This window comes from Auxenochlorella protothecoides (assembly GCF_000733215.1).
Source record: "Auxenochlorella protothecoides strain 0710 unplaced genomic scaffold scaffold122, whole genome shotgun sequence".
NCBI lineage: Eukaryota > Viridiplantae > Chlorophyta > Trebouxiophyceae > Chlorellales > Chlorellaceae > Auxenochlorella > Auxenochlorella protothecoides.
In genome coordinates, this window is record NW_011934146.1 from 278,573 (window position 1) to 303,473 (window position 24,901).

The following is a 24,901-nucleotide window of genomic DNA, read 5'->3' on the forward strand; positions in this document are numbered from 1 at the left end:
GGTCGGCGACGAAGCCGGCGCCCAGGGCGCGGCGCTGCGCGGCCACGGTGGCCTCGCGCAGCGCGCGCAGCGTGCGCCCGTACTCGGGCACGTACCCCTCCTCCTCCGCGTCCACGAATGGGGAGAGGTGCGGGGGCGGGGCCAGGCCGGGGGCTAGCGCTCCACCGGCGCGTGCACACGCGCGTTCAGCGAGTCCCACACCCACTGCGGCTGGACGTAGGCGCGGGTGAGGTGGCGGTGGCCCTGGCGCGGGCGGTCCACGACCTGGTGAGTGATGCGCTCGTCGCCCTCCGCCATCGTGGCCCCCGGCCCGTCCCAGGTGGCCTCGCCCCCCGCCGACCGGATGGTGAGCAGGAGCAGCTCACGCGGGACCTCCCGCCCCAGGAAGAAGACCAGGCCACGGAAGAGCGTGGCGCACACCGCCGCCTCGTCGTCGGGGTCCACCAGCAGGCCGGGGGCATAGGAGCCGGCCAGGGCCTCGTCTGCAGATCCTGCGTCGGCTCCCCCGTCAGAGTCGCCCTCGTCCACACTCTCTTCCTCCTCCTCGCCGCTCTCGCTGCCTCCCTCAAGGTCCTCGCTCTCCGGGTCGGAGGCGCTGGCGTCTTCCTCCTCCTCCCCGTCCCCGGCCACCTTGTCGCCAGCCCCCTCCTCCTCCTCGCCAGAGTCGATGTCAAACTCCTCGCCCTCGCTCCCGACCTCGCCCTCAGCCTCGCCGCCGTCCTCGCTGGCCGGCGCGGCGAGACCGCCCGCGCCCACGCCGCCCGCCACCTCCGCCTCAAGCTGGCGCACGCGCTCCGTCAGCCGGCGCTGCACGGCCGCGTCGGCGGCCGCCTCCTCGCGCCGCTCGGGCTCCGCCTCGGCATGGGTGTCCTCCAGCCGCCGCCCCGCCGCGGAGGCCAGGTCGCGCATGACCGCCTCCAGCTCCGCCGCGCCTTCCTCCAGCTCCGGGTCCAGCAGGGGCGGGTAGCGCAGGCCCAGCAGGTGGTACAGCCGGAAGTTCACAAACTGGGGTTGCGATGATTGGTGGGGGAGGTGGGGCGTCAGAGGTGGAGGAGGGGATCGAGGGATGCGCAGGGCGCGCGAAGTGGGGCAGGGTTCCTCAAAAAAAAGCCTTTGAAGTCGTCATGCCATGCCCCTCACTTGATCCCTCGACTTGCCCAACAAACGGGACTTCCACCAGCCCTCCAGCCCACAATTTCCCACCCCACCCCACCCCACCCCACCGCCCAGAATCAAACCTGTAGGAGGGTCTGGTAGAACTCCAGGAAGGTGAGCATGACGCGGTAGTCCACATCCTGCGGCAGCACCTGGGACAGGCTGTGCGGCACCAGCCAGGTCACCGCCTGGCCCTGCACCTCGGCCTGCAGGTAGAAGCCCTTGACCGAGACGAAGACACGGCGCAGGGCGTGCGCACGCACCACCCAGGCCTGCCACTCCAGCGCCAGCTGGCGCGCGACGCGCACGACGCGGGCGGGGATGCCGGCGCCGCCCTCGGCGGGCAACACTGCGAACAGGTGGGCCATGGTCAGCGGGTCGTCCAGGTCGCGCAGCGCGTCCACGAAGGAGGGGTAGCGCTCCCGGACCAGGTGGTCCAGTGCGTAGCGCGGGCGGCGGGCGGCCAGGCGCGCCGCAGCCGCGGCGTTCTTCTTTGCGTGCGCGCGCCGCACCTTCTTCTCGTACGCGTGCAGCTCGCGCATCTTGGCCAGCAGGGGCTCGTGCAGGAGGAAGGCGATGTCCTTGGCGTGGTAGTAGGTCTTGTGCGCGCCCTGGGTCTTGCGCCGTGGCTCCCGTGGGTGCACGCCCTTGAGGATGCACAGGCGCCGGAATTCGCCCAGCTTCAGCTGCAGCTTCTTCAGGGCCTGGTTGCGGGTCATGAACTGGGCCGAGGACCCGGTGTTGCCCTGGGATGGATGGGTGGAGGGGGGCGGAAAGGTCGGTGACTCGGCTAGAACGGAGTGCTGGACACTGGCGGGTGGGGCAATGGAGCATGCGGCAGCCCAGCACCCCAATGCAGAACCAACGCCCTTCGCACCTTCTTTTGGATCAACATGGTGCTCGGTTTATGAAATCAACGACGCACAGGGCGAGTGTAGGGGCTGTCGCGCAGAGAAGCCACTCGTGGGTCGGGGGGGCGCGCCGGCGCCGGGACAGGTTCCTGCTTGGAACTCCTCTCGTATTGTCGAAGGCGCTTAATTATGCATCGAAGATCCAATTTACATATAGCATGCGTGCTGAACCTCAGCAAGTGGCTGAAGGCAGCGGCAGTATCCTCCCCCAGTCCCCACTGCGCACCCCAGGGCGCGAACATGCAGAATCAGCTAACGGAAGATCGCACGAGGGTTTAACAAACCCTGATTTCTCCTCCCTGAACCCCCGTCAAGATTACCTGCCGCACAACGGAGTTCCCACACTCTTCTAGGGATCAAGCTCTGACATCTGGCACCTTCAAGCGTGTTTCTTGGAGCGGGAGCCTGCGGGAGCGGGAGCCGAGGGTAGCTGGGGAGCGGAGGTGGCGCAGCAACTCCCGCCGTGTGTCCCTGGCTAGCCGAGCACGCCGTGCCCCCTGGAACTGAATGACGAGTGTAATCAACTTCAGGTTCAAGAATGCCTTGCAGCAGGACTCCGTGAGTTTCGATGGCTCCGTCATCCAGGTGGGGGACATCAAGCGCCTGATCGCTGTCAAGCGCGGCTTGGGCCCGGAGGGCGCCCAGGAGCTCACCCTCTACGATTCGAGCACCTCCGAGGAGCTGACGGACGAGGCGAAACTCATCCCCCGCTCCTCACTGGTGCTGGTGAAGCGGGCCCCCATCACCAGCTTCAAGCCGTTGAGCGCCGCCACAGCGCCAGCGTCCACCCCTGTCGCTGGGCAGTCCCTGCCCACCGACCACGCCGTCGACGCCGACGGGGCCGCGGATGAGTTTGGCGGGGACCTGTACTCCGACGTCCCTCCCACTGGTAATGGCGAGGAGGAGGCCGCACTGCAGAGCCTGCTGGCCGGCACAGCCGCCACCTGGCAGCGTGAGGTCCGGCAGGGCGCCGCGCGCGGCAGAGGGCGCGGGCGGGGCGGGCGTGGATCCGTGCCGCTGGAGTACCGCTGCCCGAGGTGGGGATACGAGGTCGCGGAGCGGTGTGCAGTTCCCCTGATGTGTGATGGCAATTTTCCTGTCCACCCCCCTGCCTGCATCCTCGCGCACCTCCTGCTGTATGCCAGTTCCACTGGGGTCGATTGCGGTGCGGGTGGATGTATGGAGCACCTGTCCCCAAAGTCTGCCGGGAAGTTTGACGCGACACCAGACCCCGTGCTCAAGCCGGGCAGGAAACTGTCCACAGCAACAGGGGCCCTCCAGCACTGGTGAATAAAAGCAGATGCACCCATGAGCCTGTCTTCCAGGAGCCATGGGATACAGGGCATCTCCCGCACAAATACCCTTGCAATTTCCTGCCTCCGTGTTCTGGCTTGCCCTTCCAGGGGCTCTTAGTTACCCGAAATGCCCCCCTCAAACCTGCTTCCCCTTGCCTGCTCTGCTCAGATGTGTGGACTTTCCTCCCCCCCTATTGCTGCAGGTGTGAGGTGGCCGGGGCCCACTGGGTGCAGAACTGCCCCACCCAGGGCGACCCGGCATTCGACCGCAAGCGGGTGCGCCCGCCCATCGGCATCCCCCTCACGCGGCTGGAGGAAAGGGAGGAAGGCAGCCTGGTGCTGCCCAACGGCGCCACGGGGACGCTGGTGCCCAACGAGGACGCTTTTGCGCGGGAGGTGCTGGGCTTGCCCACCGCGACGGAGCCCGGCGCAGACCTGCTAGCGCTGGGCGTCGGCGAGGAGCTGGCGCCGTCCGTGCAACCGGCGCTGCCGGCGTCGGGGTCCAAGCCCCCTCCGCCCCCGGGATCCCCGCCCCCGGCCGCGCAGCCGCCGCTGCCGGCCCTGATGGGGGCGCAGCCGCCGCCGCCAGCGCAGCCGCCGCCGCCTGCCTCCCCGCCGCCCGCGGCAGGCAAGGGGCCCGAGACCAGCGCGGCGGAGCCCTCGTTCTTCGACGCCTTCCTGGCGGGGGCCGCCACACCGCGCGGGCCTCCGGAATTTCTGCGCCGCGCCTTTGACAGGCGGACACCCCTCCTTCGCAGAGGTTGGGCTGGTGGTGGCTGGCATGGGGGCCTGCCGCAGCTGGGCAAATAAGGGGGGGGGTTCTGTGCTTGGAGTCTGGCTGGACTGCCCCTGATGATGGAAGATCCGCGCATGGGGCGGCTGTGGCACACGGACTCCCTTCCAGGAATATTCCCTCGCCAGGGGTCTTCACTGGGTGACATGAGTAATCCATCCCCTCAAAGCCCACTCCCACCCACCCACCCTGTCTCGACTTGCCGCCCTCCTTGCAGACTTTGAGCGGATGCAGGACGAGTACCGGGAACGTTACAACATGGCACCCCTGCGCCGAAAGGCGCGCACCGTCCAGCTGCCAGACCGCGCTCGGAGCCGCAGTCGGGAGAGGACAGGGGGCGACCGTTCAAGCCGAGGTGCCTTGCCACCCTGGCAGGTCTCCCCGCCCCCCCGTCGGGCCTTCAGCCCCAAGGGGAGGAGGGAGCGGGAGCGATCGCTGCCACGTGAAGACAGCAGGAGGGAGCGGGAGCGATCGCGGCCACGTGAAGACAGCAGGAGGGAGCGGGAGAGGTCGCGAGAGGCGACTGGGCGGGAGCGCAGGCAGGAGGCTGACGTGCGTCCTGAGCGGGAGCGCAGGCAGGAGGCTGACGTGCGTCCTGAGCGGGAGCGCAGGCAGGAGGCTGACGTGCGTCCTGATCTGGCGCGCCCGGAGTCTGAGCGTCGCCGCAGCACCAGCCGGCGAGCTCGCTCGCGGTCCACCTCCCGAACCCACAGGGTGCGTCTGCCTGGGCTGGTGTTCTTGGGGGTCTCCTTCAAATTGCGCAGTGCCTCACGCATGCCCGCCGCAGTATGGCCGCAGCTGGGCCTGCCCTGCCCTGGCCTGGGCCCTCTCAAGCCTGGGCTAGGATGTTGATGGAAGGTGCAGCCCGCATGTCGTTTCAGAGCCACTCGCCTCACACCTCGATCGCCCACTGCCACCCCTCCCACAGGCCGCCGAGGGGAGAGGTGAAGTGCCTCTCCGGCCGTCATCGCCTGGCCGCCACAGAAACGACAGGGACAGCGAGGGGTCGAGGCGCAAGGCCAGGGACGAGGAGGATGTCCTGCGGCGGCGGGCGAAAATCGATGGGACTGAGTCGTCACGGCGCGATGCCAGGGACCTGGCCGGCCAGACTCCGCGTCGGAGGACCAAGGACGAGGACGCAAGGACGTCCCGACACAGCACGAGAGAGGTGAAGGCCGATTCCTCACAGCGCAATGGCCCGGAGACGTCAACCAAGGGGCCGGACCCCTCGCTGCCCTCGGCGGAGGCGGCGCCCGCCCAGCTGCCCCCGCTGCCCTCACCGGCCCATGGCGCAGAGGCTGAGAGTCTGGGAGCGGGCCGCAACAGGGTCTCGGAGAGGAGTGGACGGCGCGAAGCGGGCAGGCTGCGCAGGGCCGACGATGCAGGGCGGGAGCAGCCGAGAGGGGACGGTGGCGACGACCTGGGTTGGGGCGAGTTTGTCGTGCGGCGCCCAGAGGACGCGAGCGAGGTCGGGAGGGAGCCGTCTGGGGAGAAAAGGCGGAAGGAGGGTGGGCCGAGGGCGGTGGTGGAGGAGGAGTCTCGGACCAAGAGGCGCCGCAGCGACGAGGACGTGGAACGTGGTCGGGACCGGGGATCGCGTGAGCATATGCCGCCCGAGCCTGCTGCGCCTGTCCGCAGAGAGCGCCAGCCCATCGTGTGGCAGCCGGAGGAGCGACGGGATGTCCGTGAGGATGCAGGAGCGGCGGACGCCCCAGCCGCGACCGAGAGGGAGGGGGCACCAAGCGGGAGGAGCCGTCACGAGGAGCCGTCACGAGGGGCTGAGAGGGCGGAGCAGGACCCCACGATGCATAAGGCGGCACCGGCCCCTGAGCCCCGTGAGGTCAACCCCCGGCCGCACTCGTCAAGGGAGCGGTGAGCCTGTTGATCAGGGTTCATAGTTGAGATGCTGGCATGGGCCTCTGGCCGCTCAGGCTGGGGAATTGACGCCGCCAGCTCCGGGGAAGCACTTTGAACCTCGGATGGCGTCGTTCAGTCTACCTGGGTGAACTCCGCCCTGCACCTCATCACCGTGGCACCCCCACCTCCCGCAACACATGCTGCAGGAAGGAGCACTCCAAGAAGGAGAAGAGCCACAAGCATCGGCACAGGAGGGATGATGGGAAGCGCAGCCGGGACAGGCCTGAGCGGCGGAGGAGCAGCAGCCGCCAGGCCTGAGTGGCTTTTCGTATGCTTCCTGTGAGGTTTGTTGTCGCCCTGCCAAGGCGCTCACGCATGTACCTCCTGATGGTGAACCTGAGGCAGAGTCAGTGCAAGTGCGTGCTCGCGATACGTTTGGCAGAAGGGTCCTTGTAAGGCAGAGCCTATGTCTATCAGATGTGCTCTTGGGTTTAGAGGGTTCGGGTGCTCCTTGAGTGTGCCCAGCAGCACTCAAGTTGGTTGAGAAACAGTGCAAGGTCATTTCAGGTTCTAGCATTCCTTGGCAGTGTGCCAGGGACAGTGAATGCCTGGTGCCATCAGAGATCCCCCATGGAAAGCTGACAAACCAGCAAGTCCACTCTGCATTCTGCCGTCGCGTGGTCCGCGCATGCCCAACCTGGCTGCTGGTCACGCCATTTTGCGCGCCCTCTGATTCAGCAATAACAGCATGGCTGGCACGACTCCCGCCATGTCAGTCCCCGGAGCTCACGCCCATGGTGAAGAGCTGGGCCTGGGCAGCCGACGATGCCAGCACGTCCTCTGTGCTTTCTTGCCCCACCCGCATGGCCGCCACCTGCAGCGTGATGTCCAGGCTCCTGTGCTTGGCCTTGTTGCGATTGAAGCTGAGCCGGCCGCACACGCTCTGACCGGTGGCAGCGTCCAGCACCAGCGCTTCCCTGGGTGGAAGGAGAGGAGGGAGGGAGTCGGCCCTGCGAGGTCCACGAGGTAGGATGCCAGGTTCCCTCTTTGCCAAGTAATGCATTGTCCAGCCTGGGGAGTGGGCAGCGACATGCCCCTCCCTCATGTTCTCTCCATGTCTTCCTTCCCATGGCACCTGAGCACCAGGATGGTCTGGGCCCAGTGCGTCGGCTGCCCGGTGGGGGAGGTGTCCAGCACTACAGGTCGGTCCTTGCAGAAGCGCAAGGAGAAGGCGGTGTCAAACCACACGACGATGGCGTGGCAGGCTCCTGTGGGGAGTGCGGGGCCAGGGTTCTCTCAGTGGGCACCGAGCTTCCTTCTGCCAGTCTCAAGGTACCCAGATGGCACTTGGCGCGGATCCCACACGGGAAGGGAAGCCGGCACCTGCCCATCCCATCCACTCCCCCCGCGTCCCAGCTGCAGTCCCCGATGCCAATGCCCGTCCCTAGACCCTCCCAAAATCATAGCCCAGGAGGGCGGGCACTGCCCATGCAACCCCTGCGCACCCGCGGACCCAGGTCGGGGACGCAGCTGGAAGGTGGCGCTGAAGTCCTGATCCGCGCACGACATGGTCGCCAGGTCAAAGGTGTGCAGGTTCTGAGGCTCAGTCACCAGGTCCTCTGCCCTCACCAGCCTCACTAGCGCCTCCCTCTCGGCTGGGCAGGGAGTGGGCAGGGGGATGCACGTCGTCAATGGCTGTACGGCGCAACCCGCGCATGCCAGAGTGGCTCGGTTGCAGCACACTGCGCCCCATCATGGTTTACAAGCCATGAGGGAGGTCCCCGAGCCAGCACCCCAATGCCACTTTCCCACCGGCTTCCGATCCGACCCCACCTGCAGCCTGCAGCGTCCCCTTCACCGGGGCCATGCTGAAGCCATAGACTTCGTCCCAGAAGGAAAGCCCTCCGGCCGCCGGACCGCCCCCGGCCACATAGATCGAGGCCTGGTCGGGCAGGATGGCGCCGCCGGGGACGAGGAAGCGATCGCGGGCCGCCAGGACCGAGTCCAGCATGGACTCGAACAGGAGGGCATAGCCTGTGAGACAGGTGTGGGTATTGGGCGGACTCTAGGCACAGAATGCCAAAACACCATTGGCAGGATTGCACATGCAGCAAACATTGGCCAGGGGGATTCAACACCCTTTGTCCCAGCATGGGGTCAAAGTACATCGGCTCTCCACTCCTGGGTTTCACTCGACCAGGCGCAGTGTGAAAGAAACTGCATGCTGCCCAGCCCCGCCCAGACTGCGCCCCCCCCAAGGTAGGCCCTCACCCATCCATTCGCTGACGAGGACATCGACCTTGCTGCCGGGGACATCCAGCTCCTCGACGGCCTCAACCCTGCCAGAAACAATGCTGACCCGGTCGCCCAGCCCGTTGGCCAGCACATTCTGGCGGGCCACCTCTGCAATTCGAGAACTCCCATCCACTCCTGAATAGGTGTAGGGGGGTTTAGTTAAGATGTAAACTGGCAGGCCTCCTCCTTTGGAGGAACTGGCAGAGCTCTGATGAGGATTTGGGTGGGTGGGAGGTGCCCCATTTGGTGGACTTCTCCCCAGCATTGCCAGGAGAAGCATGTTTCTGGCTGAAACAAGACGAGCTCCCCCTTCCTGGCCACAGCTCCAACAGCCCCCGACACACAAGCTCAAAGGCCCCTCACCTACGACCCTAGAGGCTCCTGCACGGGCGGCAAACATGGAGAGGATGCCCGTTCCGCAACCGACGTCCAGCACGCGAGCGCCCTGCATGAGCTGTGGGTTCTGCTCGAGCGCGGCCTGGTAGGCTTCCGTACGGGCCTGCAGCCGATTGAGGGCGGGGATTGAAGAGGGTTTGAAGCTGCCAAGAGATTGGAGGTCGTCTTACATTGTTTGGTGAGGGTCAAGGGCACTCTGGAGAGCCACACTCCAAACGGCAGGCTAGGCAGCGCGTGCCTGTCTCGATCTCCGCCAGGCCCAAGTCATCGCAGCGCCCACCCTACCTTATCACTCAGCATGTCGCGATGGATGTCAAAGAAGCTGTAGGACTCGAAGTATGCCGCATCGACTCGGGCAGAGGCCGGGGGGCCACCAGATTGGGTCTTCCCCTGAGCTGCCGTGGAAGGCACAGGGGTGGAGGGCTCGTCGAGGAGTGCGGCCTGCAGGGCCAGCACGGCCGCCCGCATGGCCACCGCATTTTCTTCCTGGGCTTGGCAGGCGTTGGCGCCGCAGCCGCTGGCTTCTGCAGGGGAAGCGCTCCAGGCACCCTCCTCGTCCCAGTCATGGCTCAGCATTCCATCGCCAGCCAGCGTGGGCAGGAAGAAAGCGTCGTCTGCCCAGGGACGTGTGGCCAGAGTGGGAAGCACTGCTTCGGCACCCTCCCCCGCACAACCTCTGATGTAGTTTATGAGCTGCAGGGTGCCATACGTATCCAGATTCTCCTGCAAGCTCGGACTTTGTGTGCGTCTCATGCGCGGCGGCCTGGGTGCTAGGTAGAGGGCAAGAGTGCTAGCCACTGGCCCCCATACAAATGCGCTACACACCCCTCGCACCTGCTTCCTGAACAGGCTCAGGTCGAATCCGTGGACCTCTGAGTCGTGCTTGATGACCTCCTCCACCGTGGGCAGCCAGGTGTCCGAGAACAAGCTCTTCACAGGTCCCTCCTCCGACTCCTCCCAGTCGCTCCACTCCTCAGGCCCATCACTCGCTTCTGAGACGCTCATTGCTATGTTTAAGCCCTATTATTTTCGCTTATAATGATGCTTGGGACATGCATGCATGCGTAATCGGGAACTGGCCGCGACTCTCGTGAAACTCGTCAGGCGCGCGCGAATTGTGGCCGGTCGCGCCCAGCTTGAACGCATCGGGGAACCAGAACACCGCACCCACGAATGATCTTCGTGTCTAGCCGCGCGAAGCCCTTGTACGTGATGAAGAAATGGGAAGAATATGCGCCGACTTTCGAGTCGGGCTCTGTGCTTGCCTGTAACTCGGGCAGATCACTTGGCACTGGAGCGCGACGACCACAATGAGTGCGCCCGATCCAACACTATCGAATCTCACCTTGAAGTCCTTGAAAGACCCCAGCTTTGATACCGATGAGATCTTTCAGACGGCCCTGGGCCAATGGAATGGGGAGACTGGCCGACCCCTTCCTGTCGAGGCCCTGCAGTCGATACACAGTCATCTTGCAGGGTGAGGCCCTCTCCTGTGCCGGATCGACGAGCAAGAATGGATCATGCTTGCATCCCTGCCCATATTCCGAGTATATCCACTCTGGAACGCTCAGAGTCTGTGTTCAAGAGGCTTGAGAGTCCGTCTGATCTCTAGTCCACCCCATTCTCTCTATGAGCCCAGAGTGCAGAGGCGGCTGGGAGAGATTCAGAAGGCAGCGAACACAGTCTGCGAGCGCTTGGAACAAGATACCAGTGAGAGGCAGGGGCTGCTACTTGCGTCGCTGCAGACGGTGGAGCGTGGTCACTCGGAAGCCCAGGGCCTGTTCCGGGACGTGGAGGCCAAGACTGCCACCCTGACTCAGGCAGCCACCCGGCATGGAAATCGGTTGAAGGTGCGTGTGCATGTGCGGTGCAGTCATGGCTCTGCAACATACGCAGAGCCTGCAGCGGCAGCAGGAAGTATCAGATGACATGTGGAGCTGGCGCAGGCAGCCCTGAGATGCATGCGCTGATCACGATGCAACGAGCCCCCTTCCACTCCCGCAGACGGCGCTCCTGGAGAAGCAGCGCGCGTCGGCTGCAATCCGCCAGCTCAACCACCTGCTCACCTTTGCTCACGCGCCCAGCCTGTCTGCCCTGCCAGCCCTCTTCCACGACGATGCACGAGCCGGGGAGGCGGCGGTGAGGCTGAGGGTGGAAGGGGGGGCTGAGGGCTGTAGCTGCAGTAATAGTCCACAGAGGAGAAGGGACTCAAGACTACACCTGGTCATTCATTCAGATGCCCTCACACCTTCTCCGCCCTTCTCCTGTATCTCTGGCAGGCCACAGCAACTGCCCTGCTGGCAGTGTCCCGGGAGGTCGTGGAGGCCATGCGCAGCTCCCACACCCTCAAGCAGAGCGCCCCAGTGTGTGGAATGGGCATTGGGCCTCATGCTGATGGCATTCATGGCATCCCTGCATGCTTGCACGGGGCGGATGACCCAGCTTCTTGACTCTGTACACAGCTCCTTGCACTTCCACCCACGGCGTCATCCCTCTTCCCTTCGATTCAGCTTGGCAGCATCAATGCTGCATTGGTGAGGCTGGAGGAGTACTGCAATGCCCTGGACAATCGGGTGGTGTCCAGGTTTGACGCCGCCCTGGCCCGATCTGACTTCCCCGCCATGGCGGCCTGCGCACGGTGAGGGGCTATGGGGGTGGACTATGGGTGTAGCAGTCCCTTGAGGGAGTCGCACTGGATTGTGAGTGTGTCACACGCGCTGAGTTTCGTAACTCGCAAACCTCCTCTGCCCAAACACCAGCTTCCCACTCTGTCCCCACACTCTATCTGAGCTCAGCATCATGGCGGCCGGGGCTGGGAAGAAGGGCGACCCCTCGGGGTCGGGCGAGAGGCTGCTCATCCAGCGATACATCTCCACCCGCCCCATCTTCACCGAGCCGGAGCAGGGGCTGATGGGCCGGGGCCCACTCGACGCCGGAAACCCACCGCCGCCTGGGAGTCCTGGGGACGCCTCCCCGCTGCGCAGCCTGAGGCTCCTCTACAAGACCCTGCTCCAGAACATCATGAACGAGGCGGTGGTAGCAGAACAGGTCAGCTTGTGATGCTGGGTGGGGTTGGTGGGTACCTGCAAGATGATGTGGACCCCATCGCCGGCCACTGCTGTGTTGTGCCTGCCAGGCTGCCCACCTGCAGTCACCAGGGCACGACTCCCCGACCCACCCCCCTTCAACCTCACACAGGTCTTCACCCAGCCCACGGCGGCACTGGCTGCCCTGGTCACGCGGGTTTTTGAGCAGCGTGTTCAGTTCGCCGTCGACCAGGCGCTGAGCTGGCGGGGAGTGCCCGATCCCCCCTCAGCCTCCGACCTGCGCGCCCACCTTCGCCAGCTGGCGGAGGCGGTGGCCATGACCCGGGGCCTGGCCAGCGACGCCCAGGTTGGCGTGGTGTGTGATGAAAAGCACGGCAATGCGGTCTGGGGCAAATGCTGAGGGTGGGGACATGCGTACAAGGCTCTGGCAGGCAAGACATGGAGGGGAATGTCTCCCCCGCCTGTTGCGCTGCAATCCACAGGATCCCCCTCCCATCGCCAGCGCATGCACCCCTCCCCAACACCGATGCAGGAGGTGATGGGTGGAGAGAGCGCCCTGATGAACGAGCTGGCGGATGCTGCCACGGCCCAGCACCTGGCAAATTATGTGGAGGAGGAACTGGAGTGGCTAGAGACACGCTTCCGGGAGGAGGAAGAAAGGGCGCCTGGCAACCCACTCTCGCTGCCGTCCTTCATGGAGCTGCTGGCCGCTCACACGGAGGTCAGGGGCTGGCATGGGTTTCTGGTTTGTGAGAGGCGTTGTTTGATGCGTCGACCTGCGATTGCAGCGACTGGGGGGCAACAGTGGCATGATAGGATGCCTCAGGGCGCGAGCCCGCTGCCAACGCCAGCCCGCGTTGTCCACTGCCCTTGCCTGTCTTGGTATGCGATCCTTTCAACAGCGTCCAGTGGGCGCCAGTCCCTGAGGGCAGCACCATCACACCTCCTTCTCCCCATGCCTTCCGAAAACATCGTCGTAAACCCGGGGGCCCTCCCCACCTTCTTTCTGCAGGCGCTGGAGCGCGCGACGACGCTGGGGCTGGGCGCCGGCCTGACTGCCACGGTGCGGACCCTGCACGGCACCGCCGCCGACCTGGCCGCCCCAGAGGGCCCGCCCTGCCTGCTGCGGCAGGCCCGCGCCCTGCTGGCCGCCGGGCTGGCGGCCAGCGCCGGGATGTGCGAGGTGCTGGGCGCGCTGGGCACGCTGGGCGCCGCGCTGGAGCTGCTGCTGGCGCACCACGGGGCGCGCGTGGCCCCGGCCTTGCTCCCTGCCCCCGCCGACGCGCGCACGGCGGCCGCGGGGCTGGAGGCGCTGCGCGCCGAGCTGGACGCCGAGGCGCTGGCGGCGCTCGACGCCGCGCTGGCCGCCGAGCTGGCCGGGCTGGAGGCGCGGCTGGCGGAGTGCCAGCTGCCCGCCGACTTCCGCCCCTCCGACGCCGACGCCGTGCCGGGGGAGGGGCCAGGGGAGCGCCCCACGCCGGCCTGCGCGCAGGCCTGCGCGACGCTGGAGGAGCTCATGCTCCTGGCCGAGCAATGCCTGCACGGCCCCAACCGCGAGTCCATGCAGGCGGAGGTGGGCATGAGATGCTGGAGCACTTGAGGGACGGACGATGGGTGTGTTGTTGCTGGTACAATGGCATGATTCCCAAGCGTCAGGCCCCCGGTGGCAGCTCCCACGAGAACGCCCTGTGCAGACCCCGACCGCCTACCCTGCCTCCCTCCCACAAACATTTCAGGTGGGCCTGCGGCTGGTGGATGCGCTGCGGCGGCACATGGCGCGCCAGCGCTTCTGCCCGCTGGGCGCGCTGTGCTGGCGGCGCGACCTGCAGGAGTATCGGCGCGCTGCGCGCGCCGACGGCCCCGCAGCGCGCCAGCTGGCTGAGATGGAGGCGGAGGCGGGCCTGCTGGTGGTGGCGCCCGAGGCGCTGCCGGGCCTGGTGGGCAGCACGCTGGGCCTCACCGCGCAGCGTGCCCGCCAGGTCATCGCGCTGCGGGCGGACTGGGGCGAGGCCGGCGCGCGCGGCAAGAGGCTGGCCGCCCTCTTCCCAGACGACCAGCGGCGCTGAGGGCGGGAAGCTTGCTTGAGAGGGGTTGTCATGGCCTGCACCGGGACCCCAGGCTTGCGCTCCCTTGTACGACCACGCATCCCTTCTCCTGGGTGACAGCAGAGTGCAGCTTGAGATGCGCGGCAGATGCAGCAGCAAGGTCTGGCATGCAAAGGCATGAGGGAGCAGGGTGTTGGGGCCGCCCGCTCAGGCACAGTGCATGTGCCCAGCCAGCGCAGCCAGGAGCTCGCCGGCTGGATGACTACCTTCCTCCCCGCCGCCCCTACTCCAGCCTGCAGCCCGACATGATTCGTCGCTGGAGATCCTCGCCCACCGCCGTCAGCACCTCCACCGGCCGCGCCGTTGCCTGCATGGCGATGCGAGGAAGGGAGGACACGCTGTGGCGAGGTCAGGCTGAATCAAGGCACTTCTTGGTGCCGCGACATGCACATGCGACAGCCTACCCTCTCCGACATCCCACGCACGGGCATGACTGTGGCGTCGCGGGAGAGGCCCAGCCTGAGCCGCGCCTGCGGGCCCGAGAAGTGCACAAAGGCCTCGCCCAGGGAGGTGCCGTCGGCGCTGTACACCAGCGTCACATCCGACTCGGCCTGCACTCCGCAGCCCTGCGCACAGAGGGACATGAACGGATGGGGGTGAGCACCGGCACTGGATTAAACTCGGACAAACATGTGGGTCTGTTGCACGAGCAACGGCTGCTTCTCACACGTGCTGCTGGGCCATTGCCACGCGATCAGCAACACACCCAGGAGGCTTGAACCCCAGGGAGCTCACCACAAAGAAGTCAAGGATGTCTTTCTTGGTCACGGTGGGCGTCAGGTTCCTGACCTTGACGTACCCCTCCTCCAGCGGTACCTAGTCATGTGGTTGTGAGGGGTGTTGGTAGGGCTAATAGAAAGAGGAACTGGAGTATCTTAGTCCCGAGGGGGGGTGCATGCATTGGAAATGCTCGCTGTGTCCATGTTAAAATCAAAATCAACTGTGCCAACACAATGCCTCCTCACAGACAGGCCCAACTCCCACCAACCCCTTTTTCCCCCTCCCCAACCTCCTCAGCGTTGATCCCGGCGGTGAGCACCGTCGCGATTCCCGGATTCGTCTGGACCAGAGCGGAGAGCGCGGAGTTGAGGGCTGCCAGCCCCGTGATCCCGGCGGGCAGGGGTGTCTTGGTGTACAGGCCTGGCGAGAAATGCAGCCAGGGGAGAGGGAAGGGTTGTCAGGTAAGTTTCTGGACGCCCACGAAATACGATCTCTGCCCATGCACAGCCTCCCAGAAGTAGCCACCTTTGCCCCCACATGTACATACAAAAGTCTTGGCCAGAGTTTCCAGCGATAAAACCCCGTCCTTCCCTCGCACCAGGAAGTGGGATGCCGGCGATGCTGCTGTGCCGCGTGACCCACTGCCCGGCGCGCGAGTCTTGCCACTCCTCGTCTGGCACGAGGACTGCCTTGATGACGTTCCCATCCAGCGTGCGTTTATTGAAGATGGCCACCGCCGCCTTGGCGTCTTCCGGGGTCGCATACCGGATGTACACCCGCGCCGGCATGGCATCCTGCACAGGTGGGGAGCTGGGGTGTTGGGGGGCGGGGGCGCAGGGAGTGTGCTGGGCATTGAAAAGAACCAAGCACACCCTCTCCAGGGCAGTCCAGATGACAAGGGGATCACGCTAGGCCGCCCTCACGCTCTTCCCATCCCCAAGTTCATTATCCTCGCCCATGATCATGCCGCCCCGCCCGAGTGCATTTCTATGACGGAACCCCAATCCATACACCCACCATACAATAGAAAGCGCACCTGGATGCTCGTGGGCGGCGCCGGCACAGCCACCTCCTCGACGCGGCCGTGCCGCTCCGCCTCCTCCCTCACTTCAGCCGCCAGCACCGCTCGATCCTCTGCCTGCCGCACCCCGCTCACCGGAAGCGCATTGCTGAGCAGCAAAGTCTGCTCCGGGGCCGCCGCTGGTGCAGTGGGACCCGCGGCTGCTGCAGCGGCGGGCGCCGCGCTGGGCAGCGGCGGCGTCCAGCCCTTGGGACGGCCGATGGTGAGCGGGCGTCCGCACAGCTCCACCACCTTGTCCATGCTCAGCGCCACCAGCGTCATCTCCTCGGTGCGGAACTCCACAAAGGCGTAGCGGGAGGGCCCCTCCATGGCAGAGCGGGTGACGGGGGGCGCGTTGACGGGGTCTGGGGTCAGGTGGGAGAACGCCTGGTTGAAGAACTCGCGCAGCATGTCGGCCGTGACCTGGCCCATGGCCAGGTTGCCGATGTAGACCTCGCGCTGGCGCTTGTCGGTGAGGCCGCCGGCCGCGGCGCCGGCCGCGGCGGCCAGCCCCGCAGCGCCACCGCCCGCCAGCATCTGCTGCGCCAGAATCTGCTTCTGCAGTGCGGCCTGCTGCTGGGCGGCCAACTGCTGCTGCTGCATCTGGGCCGCGAAGCTGGCCTGGTCCGTGTCGGTGACCAGGAACCGGCTGCGGCGCTCATAGTCACGGCTGCTGCTCCGCCTGGGCGGGGGCAGGAGGGATCGGGGTGGGTGAGTGAGGGGTTGGGCAGAGCCCAGCGGGAAAGAGAGGCCGCATGCGAGTCGTATAGCCACGCATGTTCTTCATCAACGACACCTTACCTCCGTTCCCTGCTCCTGCTGCGGCCCCGACGCCTGCGATCCGGGCTCCTGGAACGGGACCGTGCCATCGCCTCCTCCCTCTCACTCTGGGCCGAGTCTATCCGACCAGGGCAGCAGAAGTAGATTGTTTATGCCCAGATAATATACGTTGATGTACTCGAAAGAGCCCTTTCATATGCGTCCATTCACCACGGCTATCGACATGGCGCTCTGATGGACCCACACCCGGTGGCGGGGGGTTGCGGAGATGCGAGCACGCAAGACTGATCAGATGCTTTTGGTCTCCTGAGCGACCGCTGCTGAGTTCTTCTACACTCTCAATAACATTCATTTATCTTCAACAACTGGTATTGCAGTTGACCTCAGCATGTTTGGTCGGTGTTCGACTTCCCTGCGTGTATGGGGGAGCTGGACGTCAATGTCGCCCTGGCCTGCGTTGGATCAACTTGTTGATCCTGCCTCCAACGAGGCCATCAGGTGAGACATCTCGAGCTATCGATATGAAGTCTGAAGCTCGCACAGTCATGTGCATCGGCCGTGAAGCGTGGAACTGTGGCCCAGCCACACCTACCTCTTCCCACCACACAGGCTGGCATCCCACGCAGCAGCCAGCACCTCCTTTCAGAGTACAGCCAGCAGCACTCCCCGACCCCAACCCGCATCGAATTCAGTGCATGGTCCCAGCACCGTGAACGCCCGGGAGGCTGCCAAGTTCAGGGAGTTGGCAGGAAAGTGGTGGGACCCCCTTGGCCCCTTCAAGCCCCTCCACCACCTAAACCCCACACGCGTGGAGTTCATGGTCCAGTCCATCTGCGATCACCTGGGGTGGGTGGAGGGGCGATTGGTTTTACGGCGCGGGGGGTGATATGAGGTTGCCAGGGGCAAACCCATTCCGTCATTCTGCTTGCAGTGTGTGCCCAGCCCCTCCTTGCCTGGCTACACACTTGGAAGCAGGGCGCCCTCGCCTGAGCAAGGTGCCTGCTGCACATCCTACTCGCGCCTCTCTGCTGACTCAGCTACACACCCATGCCTCGCGCGTCCCTGCAGGCTGGATGCATCGCTGCCTGCGCCGCTCCGCGGCCTGGACATTTTGGACGTCGGGTGCGGCGGCGGCATCCTGGCAGAGTCGCTGGCCAAGCGCGGGGCGGCAGTGCTGGGCATAGACGTGAACGAGGAGGGGCTGGCGGCGGCTCGGGCCCATGCCCAGGCCGACCCCCGGCTGGCCAGCCTCTGCAGCTACCGCGCGACGACCCTTGAGGACCTGGCGGCTGCGGGGAACAAGTTTGACGTCGGTGAGGCTGCTGCATCCAGGGAGGATGTCCACTCGAGGAAGGGAGGGGTGTGCAGGTGCCTTGGTGACATGGCCGGGGTTCTGCGGATGTGCACACATCGGGCTGATGCACTGCCCTGTAACTGCTGCAGCACATCACCCACTCGCCCGCACATCCCATCCCTCACTGTCTCCCACGTCCCCCCCATACTCCAGTCATTGCCAGCGAGGTCATCGAGCACGTGCGTTCCCTGCCGACCTTTGTGTCCAGCCTGGCAGAGTGCGCGCGCCTTCAGGCCCCCGTCCTGGTCACCACCCTGAATCGCACCCCCGCCTCCTACATGGCTGCCATCGTGGGGGCAGAGTACGTTCTGCGCTGGGTGCCCAAGGGTGAGGCGCTGAGAGGGTGGGAGGGGAGGAATGTTTTGGTGGATGCTGGCAGGGTGCGTGAAGGGAAGGTCGGGGCTTGGATGTGCTGGCTGGCGTGTTCACCGCTGCTCCTGCTTCGGAGTACGCCGACTCACCCCCTCCCTGTGGCAGGATGCATGCTTCAGCACCTTGCCTCCCATCCAACGTGTGTGTGCACAGTATCACAGCGACCATGGCTCTGTGCCTGGTCACCCTCGTCCACTCAAGTTCTTCCCTCCCGCCACCCACCACCCCTCCCACTCCACAGGCACCCACCACTGGAGCAAGTTCCTGACCCCCACGGAGCTCACCCAGCTGTTCAGAGCACACACCCCTTTCCACCTCTGGCAGCTGGCCGGCATGGAGTTCAACCCGGTCACCGGCACCTGGTCCCTGGGCACCAACACCTCCATCAACTACGCTGCCTGCTTCACGAGGGCGGCGGCGAACGCACCCCTGGCCGAGGAGCCGGCGGAGTACCCTCCCCCCGAACAGTGACCGGGGGGTGTGCAGAGCCTCCTGGGGGGTTGCAGTGGAGCGTGTGCGTATACATCTTGCATCATGATTCCCAACCATGGCACGCGTCATCAACAATGTTTCAAAGAATGCCAGGCCAGCCATCAGGCCTGCTGCTCCTGGGCCTCCCCGGCCCCGCTCTCAGAACCCATACGCTGGGCCTCCAGGTCGGTCAGCAGGTTGACGCAGGCCTCCTCCACCAGGTCCAGCACGGTCTCAAACCCATCTGGGCCGCCAAAGTAGGGGTCGGGGATGGTGTCCAGGCCCCCGAAGCGGGCGGAGCGCAGGTAGCGCGGCAGGTTCTCGATGCGGGGCAGGGCGGCGACGCTGAGCAGGCCCTCGCTGCGCCAGTGCTCTGCGGCCTCCAGCACCGCCAGCTCGTTCCTGCGCTCCATCACCAGGATCAGCGCGCTGTCCACCAGGTCCTCCGGCGCCAGGGGCCGGGAGATGGAGGTCAGGTAGTAGCCCCTGCGCTTGGCCGCGCGGGCCGTGCGCTCGTCGGAGGGGTTGCCCAGGTTGTAGTTGAAGCCGCCCTTGCGGTACCAGTCCTCGCTGCCGCCCCCGGTGCCGCAGGAGTCGATGAAGTAGTGCTCGCTCAGGCCCGCCCGCTCCACCTCGGCCCTGAATACCGCCTCGGCGGTCGGACTGCACTTGGGAAGGAATGGGGAGGGAGGTAGGGGGGAGGGTGGGCAGGGTGATGATGGCAGATGAAGCAGGTCAGTGCTCGTGGGCACAATGCATCCGCATGCTGGAGAGTACCCACATGAGGGCCTTGTGTACCGTCTGTGGGCACCGACCCCTTGACCGCAGGAATATCGAATGGAGAGGCCCTGCAAAGTCCGCTGCTGGCCCGCACCAGGGCCCCTCAAGATTACCTTCGGCAGATGTTCCCAAGACAGACGAAAAGAATCTTGCGGGTGGCAGAATTGCCCGCAGCTGCCCCTGCAGCTGCGTGCACGACTGCCGAATGACGCAGCCCTCCACCCACTGTACTGGGGCGCGGGTGAGTCTGTGCCATGACAGGCCCTACACGGGCAAGGCGGCAGGACCCTCCCAGACTGGCCACCACCTGCACGTTGATCCAAGGGACACCTTGAGCTCCCAGTCGCCTCGAATCGGAGCATAAACAGGCAAATTCTAAATTAGTGGCATTACAATGACTGTTGGCACCCTGATCGGCGATAAGCATGGGTTAATTCACATGTTGGGTGCGGACCAATCTGATGCACATATGTACGTGATAATCCGTGATCATCACCCCACAATCCGTTGCTCACCATGCCAAGTCAACCCTCAGATGCCTGGATTGCGAGAGGAGAAAGAATGTGAGTGCCGATGTTACCGAAATCCTGCAATGAGTCACTCGTGGCCCCGGTAATGAAAGTAAAGAGGTCCTCATGATCTGACTGATTTTGCGCGCGCGCGCCGCTCTCAATGCCGAATTCATGCAATTGCTTGCTCGAGTCTCTTCGGTGAAGTCGCAGGGCGTTGGTTGAGCGGAGTACACACCAGACGAGACGTATTATCAATACCACGAAAGAAATTTCGAGTGGAGGGTGTAACCGCGGTTGTTTACTCGTAGTTCAGGCCCCTCGTCGCACCTTGCCACAGTAAGCCCAGCATGCAGACGGCGTCCTCTTCAGGACTGCTGTTCTGCCCCTACACCGGTTCCATGCTGGTTTTTGACCCGCTGAAGAACATAGCCAGCTCCAAGCTGTCTGGCTACACCCGGCAGCTCCACGGTGAGCATTGGGGGTGTTTCTGCAGAGCTGCTTGCTTTGATGCAGACTGTGGGTCGTCTCTTCTGCACACTCATCATTCTTTACCTCCTTTTGCAACCCCCCTCCCTTCCCTCCACAGAGCTGGAGGGCCAAGTGAAGGTGACCCAGACGACCGACATGGTGGACTTTGCTCGCCGGTTTGGGCTGGAGATGCTGGTCCGCCCCGAGTCGGTGAAGAAGGAGGAGGACGAGCTGCTGCACGGCCGCACGCGCGCCACAGTGGACGAGGTGTGCCCTGACTGCGGGGCGCAGGGCATGGAGTTCTACACGCTGCAGCTGCGCTCCGCAGACGAGGGCCAGACCGTGTTCTACGAGTGCACTGAGTGCGGCCACAAGCATAGCACAAATAACTAGAGAGCGTGCATGATGTGCAACAGTATATATGCTGCCCCTCATTTGGGTGGCTGCCTGTCTGTCCTCAAGTCCTTGCCTTGCTCGCTCCGAGTGCAGCCTACTTATTCGTCGTGTCACAAGCCGACCCTTGCCATGGAGGGGGAGGCATGGAGGGGCGGCAGGCATGCATCGTGGCGCAGCCCACAGTGGTGTTCTCGTCAACTGGAGTCCATTCAGCATCTCATGCCGCACACTCTTGACACCCATCTGCACTGGCCGCCAACCCTCTGCGCCCGCCTTCACCTCCACCCTTTCAAGCCTATCGCTGGAAGCTAAGGTCCATGGACAGGGCCTGGGAGGGGTCCACCTCCAGGAACACGTCCTCGATGCCCCGCGCGATGGCCTCGTCGCTCAGCGCCTCCTCCCGCGCGCGCTCGTCCGAGTGCACCGCCGCCTCTGCCAGCCGCTCCAGCACCTCCGCCTCGCTCTGCACCTCCTCCGCCACCGCCGAACCCATCTCCCCCAGGTTGGGCAGGAAGAGGCGGAACCAGGGGTCGGCCATGATGTCGGAGAAGGAGGCACGCGCCCCGCTGTCAATGACCAGTATTCGGTGCAGCAGGGCCAGGCACTCGGGCGAGACCGGGGGCAGCGCGGCCATGGCTGCCGCCACGTCATGCGAGGTCAGGTCCTGGATGTGCCGCAGCCTGCCATTGTTTGTAGGGGGAAGGGGGTAGGAGGTGTCTGGTGTATATATGTGTGGATGCGTGCCGAGATGGGATGAGGGAGCGGACGAAAGGGCATGGGACGGGGGCAAGCCAGAGTAGATTGCAGGTGCGCCAGGGCCCGGCACTCATCAGCAGCTCAAGGGAGCGCCAGGCTGCCTCGGCGCACTGCCACCAGATCCTCACAGCTGCCTGCCAGCTGTTCTCTCCACTCCACACTACACTCCCCCCCACTGGCCCATGGACCTAAAGTCCCTGGCACTCACGAGACACAGCCCGGTCCTGCAGTGAACCCCCTCACTAAACACACCTGACTTGGTGGTCGGCGTCGGTGAAGGGGTATCGCCCCGCCAGCATGCAGTACAGCGTTACCCCGCAACTCCACACATCCGCTTTTTCTTTATTATTTGGGGAAGGTGGTGGAGAGGCATGGGTCAGGTGATGTCGTCATGGACCCAACACCTCACAATTGTATCATCCCTCCGTGGTGCGTAGCACGGCAGGCAGGGTCCATGCTCGTGTATCCGACGCGCATGTCTCCTCAAAAAGAAGCAGCCCACAACACGCGCGCATGGCTGCACCCCACCCCACCCCCCCTCCCCCAGCAGAGCCCTCAATCACCTTCCCGCATCGTCACATTTACCCATCCTAACCCCCTACCCGTGTCGTAAGCTGTGACGCCGTGGCTCTTGGCCACCTCGGGGCTGATGTAGGCGGCGGTGCCGACGCGCGTCTTGGGCACCGACCCCGTCACGATGTTCTTAGAGTAGCCAAAGTCGCAGATTTTGAGGATGGGTATCTGGTACTTGGTATTCAGCAGGATGTTGACCAGCTTGATGTCGCGGTGCGCGATGTTCAGGTGCTGGTGGCAGTAGTTGAGCGCCAGGATGAGCTGCTGGAAGAAGCAGCGCGCGAGCCACTCGGGAAGCGTGCCAGCTCGTTCCACATACTGCTGCAGGTTGCCGCCCCCAACAAACTCCATCACGATGGCGAGATACTGGGGATAGTTAAAAGAGGGTGTCCAGGTGGAGGGATTGTGCAGGGTTGCACAGGGGAGGTGACGTCGAGGGGGTCAGCGCGATGCGCTGGTACCTGCACCAGCCCACTTCTCGGCGGCTTCCAACGCGATGCAGCCCACGCTGCAACATCGCGAGGGCAAGTGGAGTCTCGTTGACCAGTTACGTCATCCTCCAGCGCACCTGGGGGGTCACAAATACCTCCTTGAACGCCACGATGTGCGGGTGGGAGAGGAGGCGGTGGTTGATGATCTCGCGCTCCACAAAGCGCTTGTGGAAGCGGGAGCCCAGCTGCAGGAACTTGATGGCCACATCCTCCCCTGTGCAAGCAGCGATGATTGGGGTTGTTGCCAGGGATGCTGGGCCAGGTGGGCAGCCGGTGGAGCTCGGCACTGGCCGTACCTAGGACAATGCCCTTGGACACTGCTGACACTACCGCTGGTCCCACCCCCTACACAGCCCGCCCTGCAGATCTCCCACCTGTGAAGCGGTTGCGGGCGTGCTGCACCCAACCGAATGCACCTGTGCAGGGGCGCGGGTGGGGCTGGTGGGATGGCAGGAAATGAGGGCTTCGAGTGGACCGAGCCCTGGCAGGGGTCTGACCTTCCGGCATCCGATCGACCGCTGCCACCCGCACGGAGCTCACCTCGATCGAGATCGGCTACCTTTTCGTACTTGTCATTGTTGAGCAGGGGCTCGATGCGGTGCATCAAGGAGGTGGGTTGCGCTCCCACGCACCACTCGAGCTCCCGTCCGATCTGTGGTGGCAGGCGAGGGTGCTAACTCGCACGCATGCCTCACATCTTCCAGGAACCTTTGGGTGACCCAGTGGTGTACTGAGGGGGAACTGTGAAGGGATGTAAGGACAGGCACGACTTGATTCACATTCGAGCCGTACAATCTCCTCGCTCTGGCTGGAAAGATCCTTCAGATGCTCATCACACAGTCACGGTGGCACAACACACCCTCGGACATCGGGGAGGATGATGCTTGCTCATAGGTGGCTCAGTGTACAACATTGTTCTCACTAGAGGGCAGGCACGGCGGCAGGAGCACGCTTGGCGACCGACTCTCGCACATGCCGGCGGGCCCACTGGTCGTAATGCACGATCTCCTCCAGACTGGGTCGCTCCACCAGCTCCACCCTGTGAAAATGTGAAGAGGGGGCATCAGGCTCCCATTCAAGCAGATGTGGTGTGGCAGAAGCAATCCGGCCATCAGCAGTGCTGCAGGGCTCGAGATCCTGGGATTCTTTCTTGACAGCCTCCCCCCCCCTCATATACTCCCCAATGCCACGCAAGCAAGCGCACCTGTGTGCTTCGCACGCTGCCTCCACCACTGGCACGATGTCCAGGTACCCAATGGCCTCCTCCAGGAACAGCTCGACGGCCGCCTCATTCGCGGCGGACATCACTCCCGTCATGGTGCCGCCCGCCCGCCCCGCTGAGTAGGCCAGCTCCATGGCGGGGTACTTGGCATGGTCGGGTTGCCTGTGTATATGAATAGGAATGGGAAAGAGGGGTCTGCGGGGCGAGGCGAGCTTGGCTCGCAGGGGTAAGCCAAGATCCTGAGGAATGTTACCACAGGGCAGCTTAGGGACTGAGCATCGCAAGGTAGCGCTCCTGCAGGGATCACAAGGGTCCAACAGGCAGATGGACCCAGCCCATGTATCCCTTCCCCCCCCAACCCCACCCACACCTGAAGGTCAGGTTCCCGGCCTTGACAAAGTCCAGGCGTGGCCAGGTGACCTCGGAGCAGGGCACTCGCTCCGGCCAGGACATGGTGTAGAGGATGGGGAGCCGCATGTCAGGCCAGCCCAGCTGAGCCAGCACCGAGGAGTCCTGGGTCTCGATCATGCTGTGCACGATGCTCTGGGGGTGGATGACGATGTCGATGTTGTCGTAGGACGCGCCGAAAAGGTAGTGCGCCTCGATCACCTCCAGTCCCTTGTTCATCAGCGTGGCTGGGTCGACAGGGAAGAAACAGGGGGTAAGTTTTCGGAGAATTATGGCAACGAGCCATGGTCTAGCTTACAATGAGATACGAGAAAATGCACATGCGTCACACTGAGCCACAGGGCAGCACCCAGCTCCAGTTGCTTGAACTCCTGCTGAGGCACATGAGGAATCCCCCATCCCAAGAATGATGGATAAGCAATTTAATTCTAGCCCGTCCCTCCTCACCGGAGTCGATGGTGATCTTCTTGCCCATGGCCCAGTTAGGGTGCTTAAGGGCATCGGCCACCGTCACCTTGGGCAGCTCCGAGACGGGGAGGTCGCGGAAGGCACCGCCAGAAGCCGTTAGGATGATGCGTCGCAGCCCTCCCTCGGGCAGGCCCTGTGCCGTCGGAGGTTGGGGAGGGAGGGCCTGGAACCTTGGTGTTGGAGGCGGGGTTGGAACATTCGGAGGAGGAAAAGGGG

General features: G+C 64.4%; 11 protein-coding genes across 11 annotated transcripts; 5 read left to right on the forward strand and 6 right to left on the reverse strand.

The window, feature by feature from the left end:
- Positions 1-153: 153 nt before the first annotated feature.
- Positions 154-2,050, reverse strand: F751_1086 (Pescadillo-like protein; the record flags this gene model as incomplete). Its single annotated transcript, XM_011397958.1, has 4 exons — positions 154-1,005; positions 1,239-1,574; positions 1,668-1,901; positions 2,033-2,050. The coding sequence occupies 4 exons, from the start codon at positions 2,048-2,050 to the stop codon at positions 154-156; spliced, it is 1,440 nt and encodes a 479-aa protein (XP_011396260.1).
- Positions 275-463, forward strand: F751_1087 (hypothetical protein; the record flags this gene model as incomplete). Its single annotated transcript, XM_011397959.1, has 1 exon — positions 275-463. One exon carries the CDS (start codon positions 275-277, stop codon positions 461-463), a length of 189 nt encoding a protein of 62 aa, XP_011396261.1.
- A 523-nt stretch (positions 2,051-2,573) lies between the features above and the next one.
- On the forward strand, positions 2,574-4,299 carry F751_1088 (Protein MPE1; the record flags this gene model as incomplete). Its single annotated transcript, XM_011397960.1, has 4 exons — positions 2,574-3,023; positions 3,212-3,231; positions 3,565-4,121; positions 4,283-4,299. 4 exons carry the CDS (start codon positions 2,574-2,576, stop codon positions 4,297-4,299), a joined length of 1,044 nt encoding a protein of 347 aa, XP_011396262.1.
- Positions 4,300-6,178: 1,879 nt separating this feature from the next.
- Positions 6,179-6,388, reverse strand: F751_1089 (hypothetical protein; the record flags this gene model as incomplete). The annotated part of the gene is made up of 1 exon (XM_011397961.1): positions 6,179-6,388. The coding sequence occupies one exon, from the start codon at positions 6,386-6,388 to the stop codon at positions 6,179-6,181; it is 210 nt and encodes a 69-aa protein (XP_011396263.1).
- Positions 6,389-6,783: 395 nt separating this feature from the next.
- On the reverse strand, positions 6,784-9,707 carry F751_1090 (putative protein arginine N-methyltransferase 3; the record flags this gene model as incomplete). Its single annotated transcript, XM_011397962.1, has 8 exons — positions 6,784-6,988; positions 7,147-7,279; positions 7,517-7,666; positions 7,845-8,045; positions 8,283-8,441; positions 8,670-8,805; positions 8,988-9,425; positions 9,537-9,707. The coding sequence occupies 8 exons, from the start codon at positions 9,705-9,707 to the stop codon at positions 6,784-6,786; spliced, it is 1,593 nt and encodes a 530-aa protein (XP_011396264.1).
- A 168-nt stretch (positions 9,708-9,875) lies between these two features.
- F751_1091 (Exocyst complex component 5) lies at positions 9,876-13,815 on the forward strand (the record flags this gene model as incomplete). Its single annotated transcript, XM_011397963.1, has 10 exons — positions 9,876-9,949; positions 10,342-10,552; positions 10,707-10,841; positions 10,982-11,065; positions 11,213-11,340; positions 11,498-11,750; positions 11,901-12,095; positions 12,282-12,470; positions 12,762-13,322; positions 13,486-13,815. The coding sequence occupies 10 exons, from the start codon at positions 9,876-9,878 to the stop codon at positions 13,813-13,815; spliced, it is 2,160 nt and encodes a 719-aa protein (XP_011396265.1).
- A 262-nt stretch (positions 13,816-14,077) lies between these two features.
- On the reverse strand, positions 14,078-16,066 carry F751_1092 (hypothetical protein; the record flags this gene model as incomplete). The annotated part of the gene is made up of 6 exons (XM_011397964.1): positions 14,078-14,161; positions 14,280-14,420; positions 14,590-14,670; positions 14,864-14,994; positions 15,173-15,368; positions 15,611-16,066. The coding sequence occupies 6 exons, from the start codon at positions 16,064-16,066 to the stop codon at positions 14,078-14,080; spliced, it is 1,089 nt and encodes a 362-aa protein (XP_011396266.1).
- A 990-nt stretch (positions 16,067-17,056) lies between these two features.
- F751_1093 (hypothetical protein) lies at positions 17,057-17,245 on the reverse strand (the record flags this gene model as incomplete). Its single annotated transcript, XM_011397965.1, has 1 exon — positions 17,057-17,245. One exon carries the CDS (start codon positions 17,243-17,245, stop codon positions 17,057-17,059), a length of 189 nt encoding a protein of 62 aa, XP_011396267.1.
- On the forward strand, positions 17,232-18,611 carry F751_1094 (Hexaprenyldihydroxybenzoate methyltransferase, mitochondrial; the record flags this gene model as incomplete). The annotated part of the gene is made up of 4 exons (XM_011397966.1): positions 17,232-17,260; positions 17,483-17,727; positions 17,922-18,095; positions 18,382-18,611. The coding sequence occupies 4 exons, from the start codon at positions 17,232-17,234 to the stop codon at positions 18,609-18,611; spliced, it is 678 nt and encodes a 225-aa protein (XP_011396268.1).
- Positions 18,612-18,733: 122 nt separating this feature from the next.
- F751_1095 (Putative low molecular weight protein-tyrosine-phosphatase) lies at positions 18,734-19,753 on the reverse strand (the record flags this gene model as incomplete). The annotated part of the gene is made up of 2 exons (XM_011397967.1): positions 18,734-19,274; positions 19,722-19,753. 2 exons carry the CDS (start codon positions 19,751-19,753, stop codon positions 18,734-18,736), a joined length of 573 nt encoding a protein of 190 aa, XP_011396269.1.
- Positions 19,754-20,250: 497 nt separating this feature from the next.
- On the forward strand, positions 20,251-20,764 carry F751_1096 (DNA-directed RNA polymerase I subunit RPA12; the record flags this gene model as incomplete). Its single annotated transcript, XM_011397968.1, has 2 exons — positions 20,251-20,371; positions 20,490-20,764. 2 exons carry the CDS (start codon positions 20,251-20,253, stop codon positions 20,762-20,764), a joined length of 396 nt encoding a protein of 131 aa, XP_011396270.1.
- Positions 20,765-24,901: the final 4,137 nt, after the last annotated feature.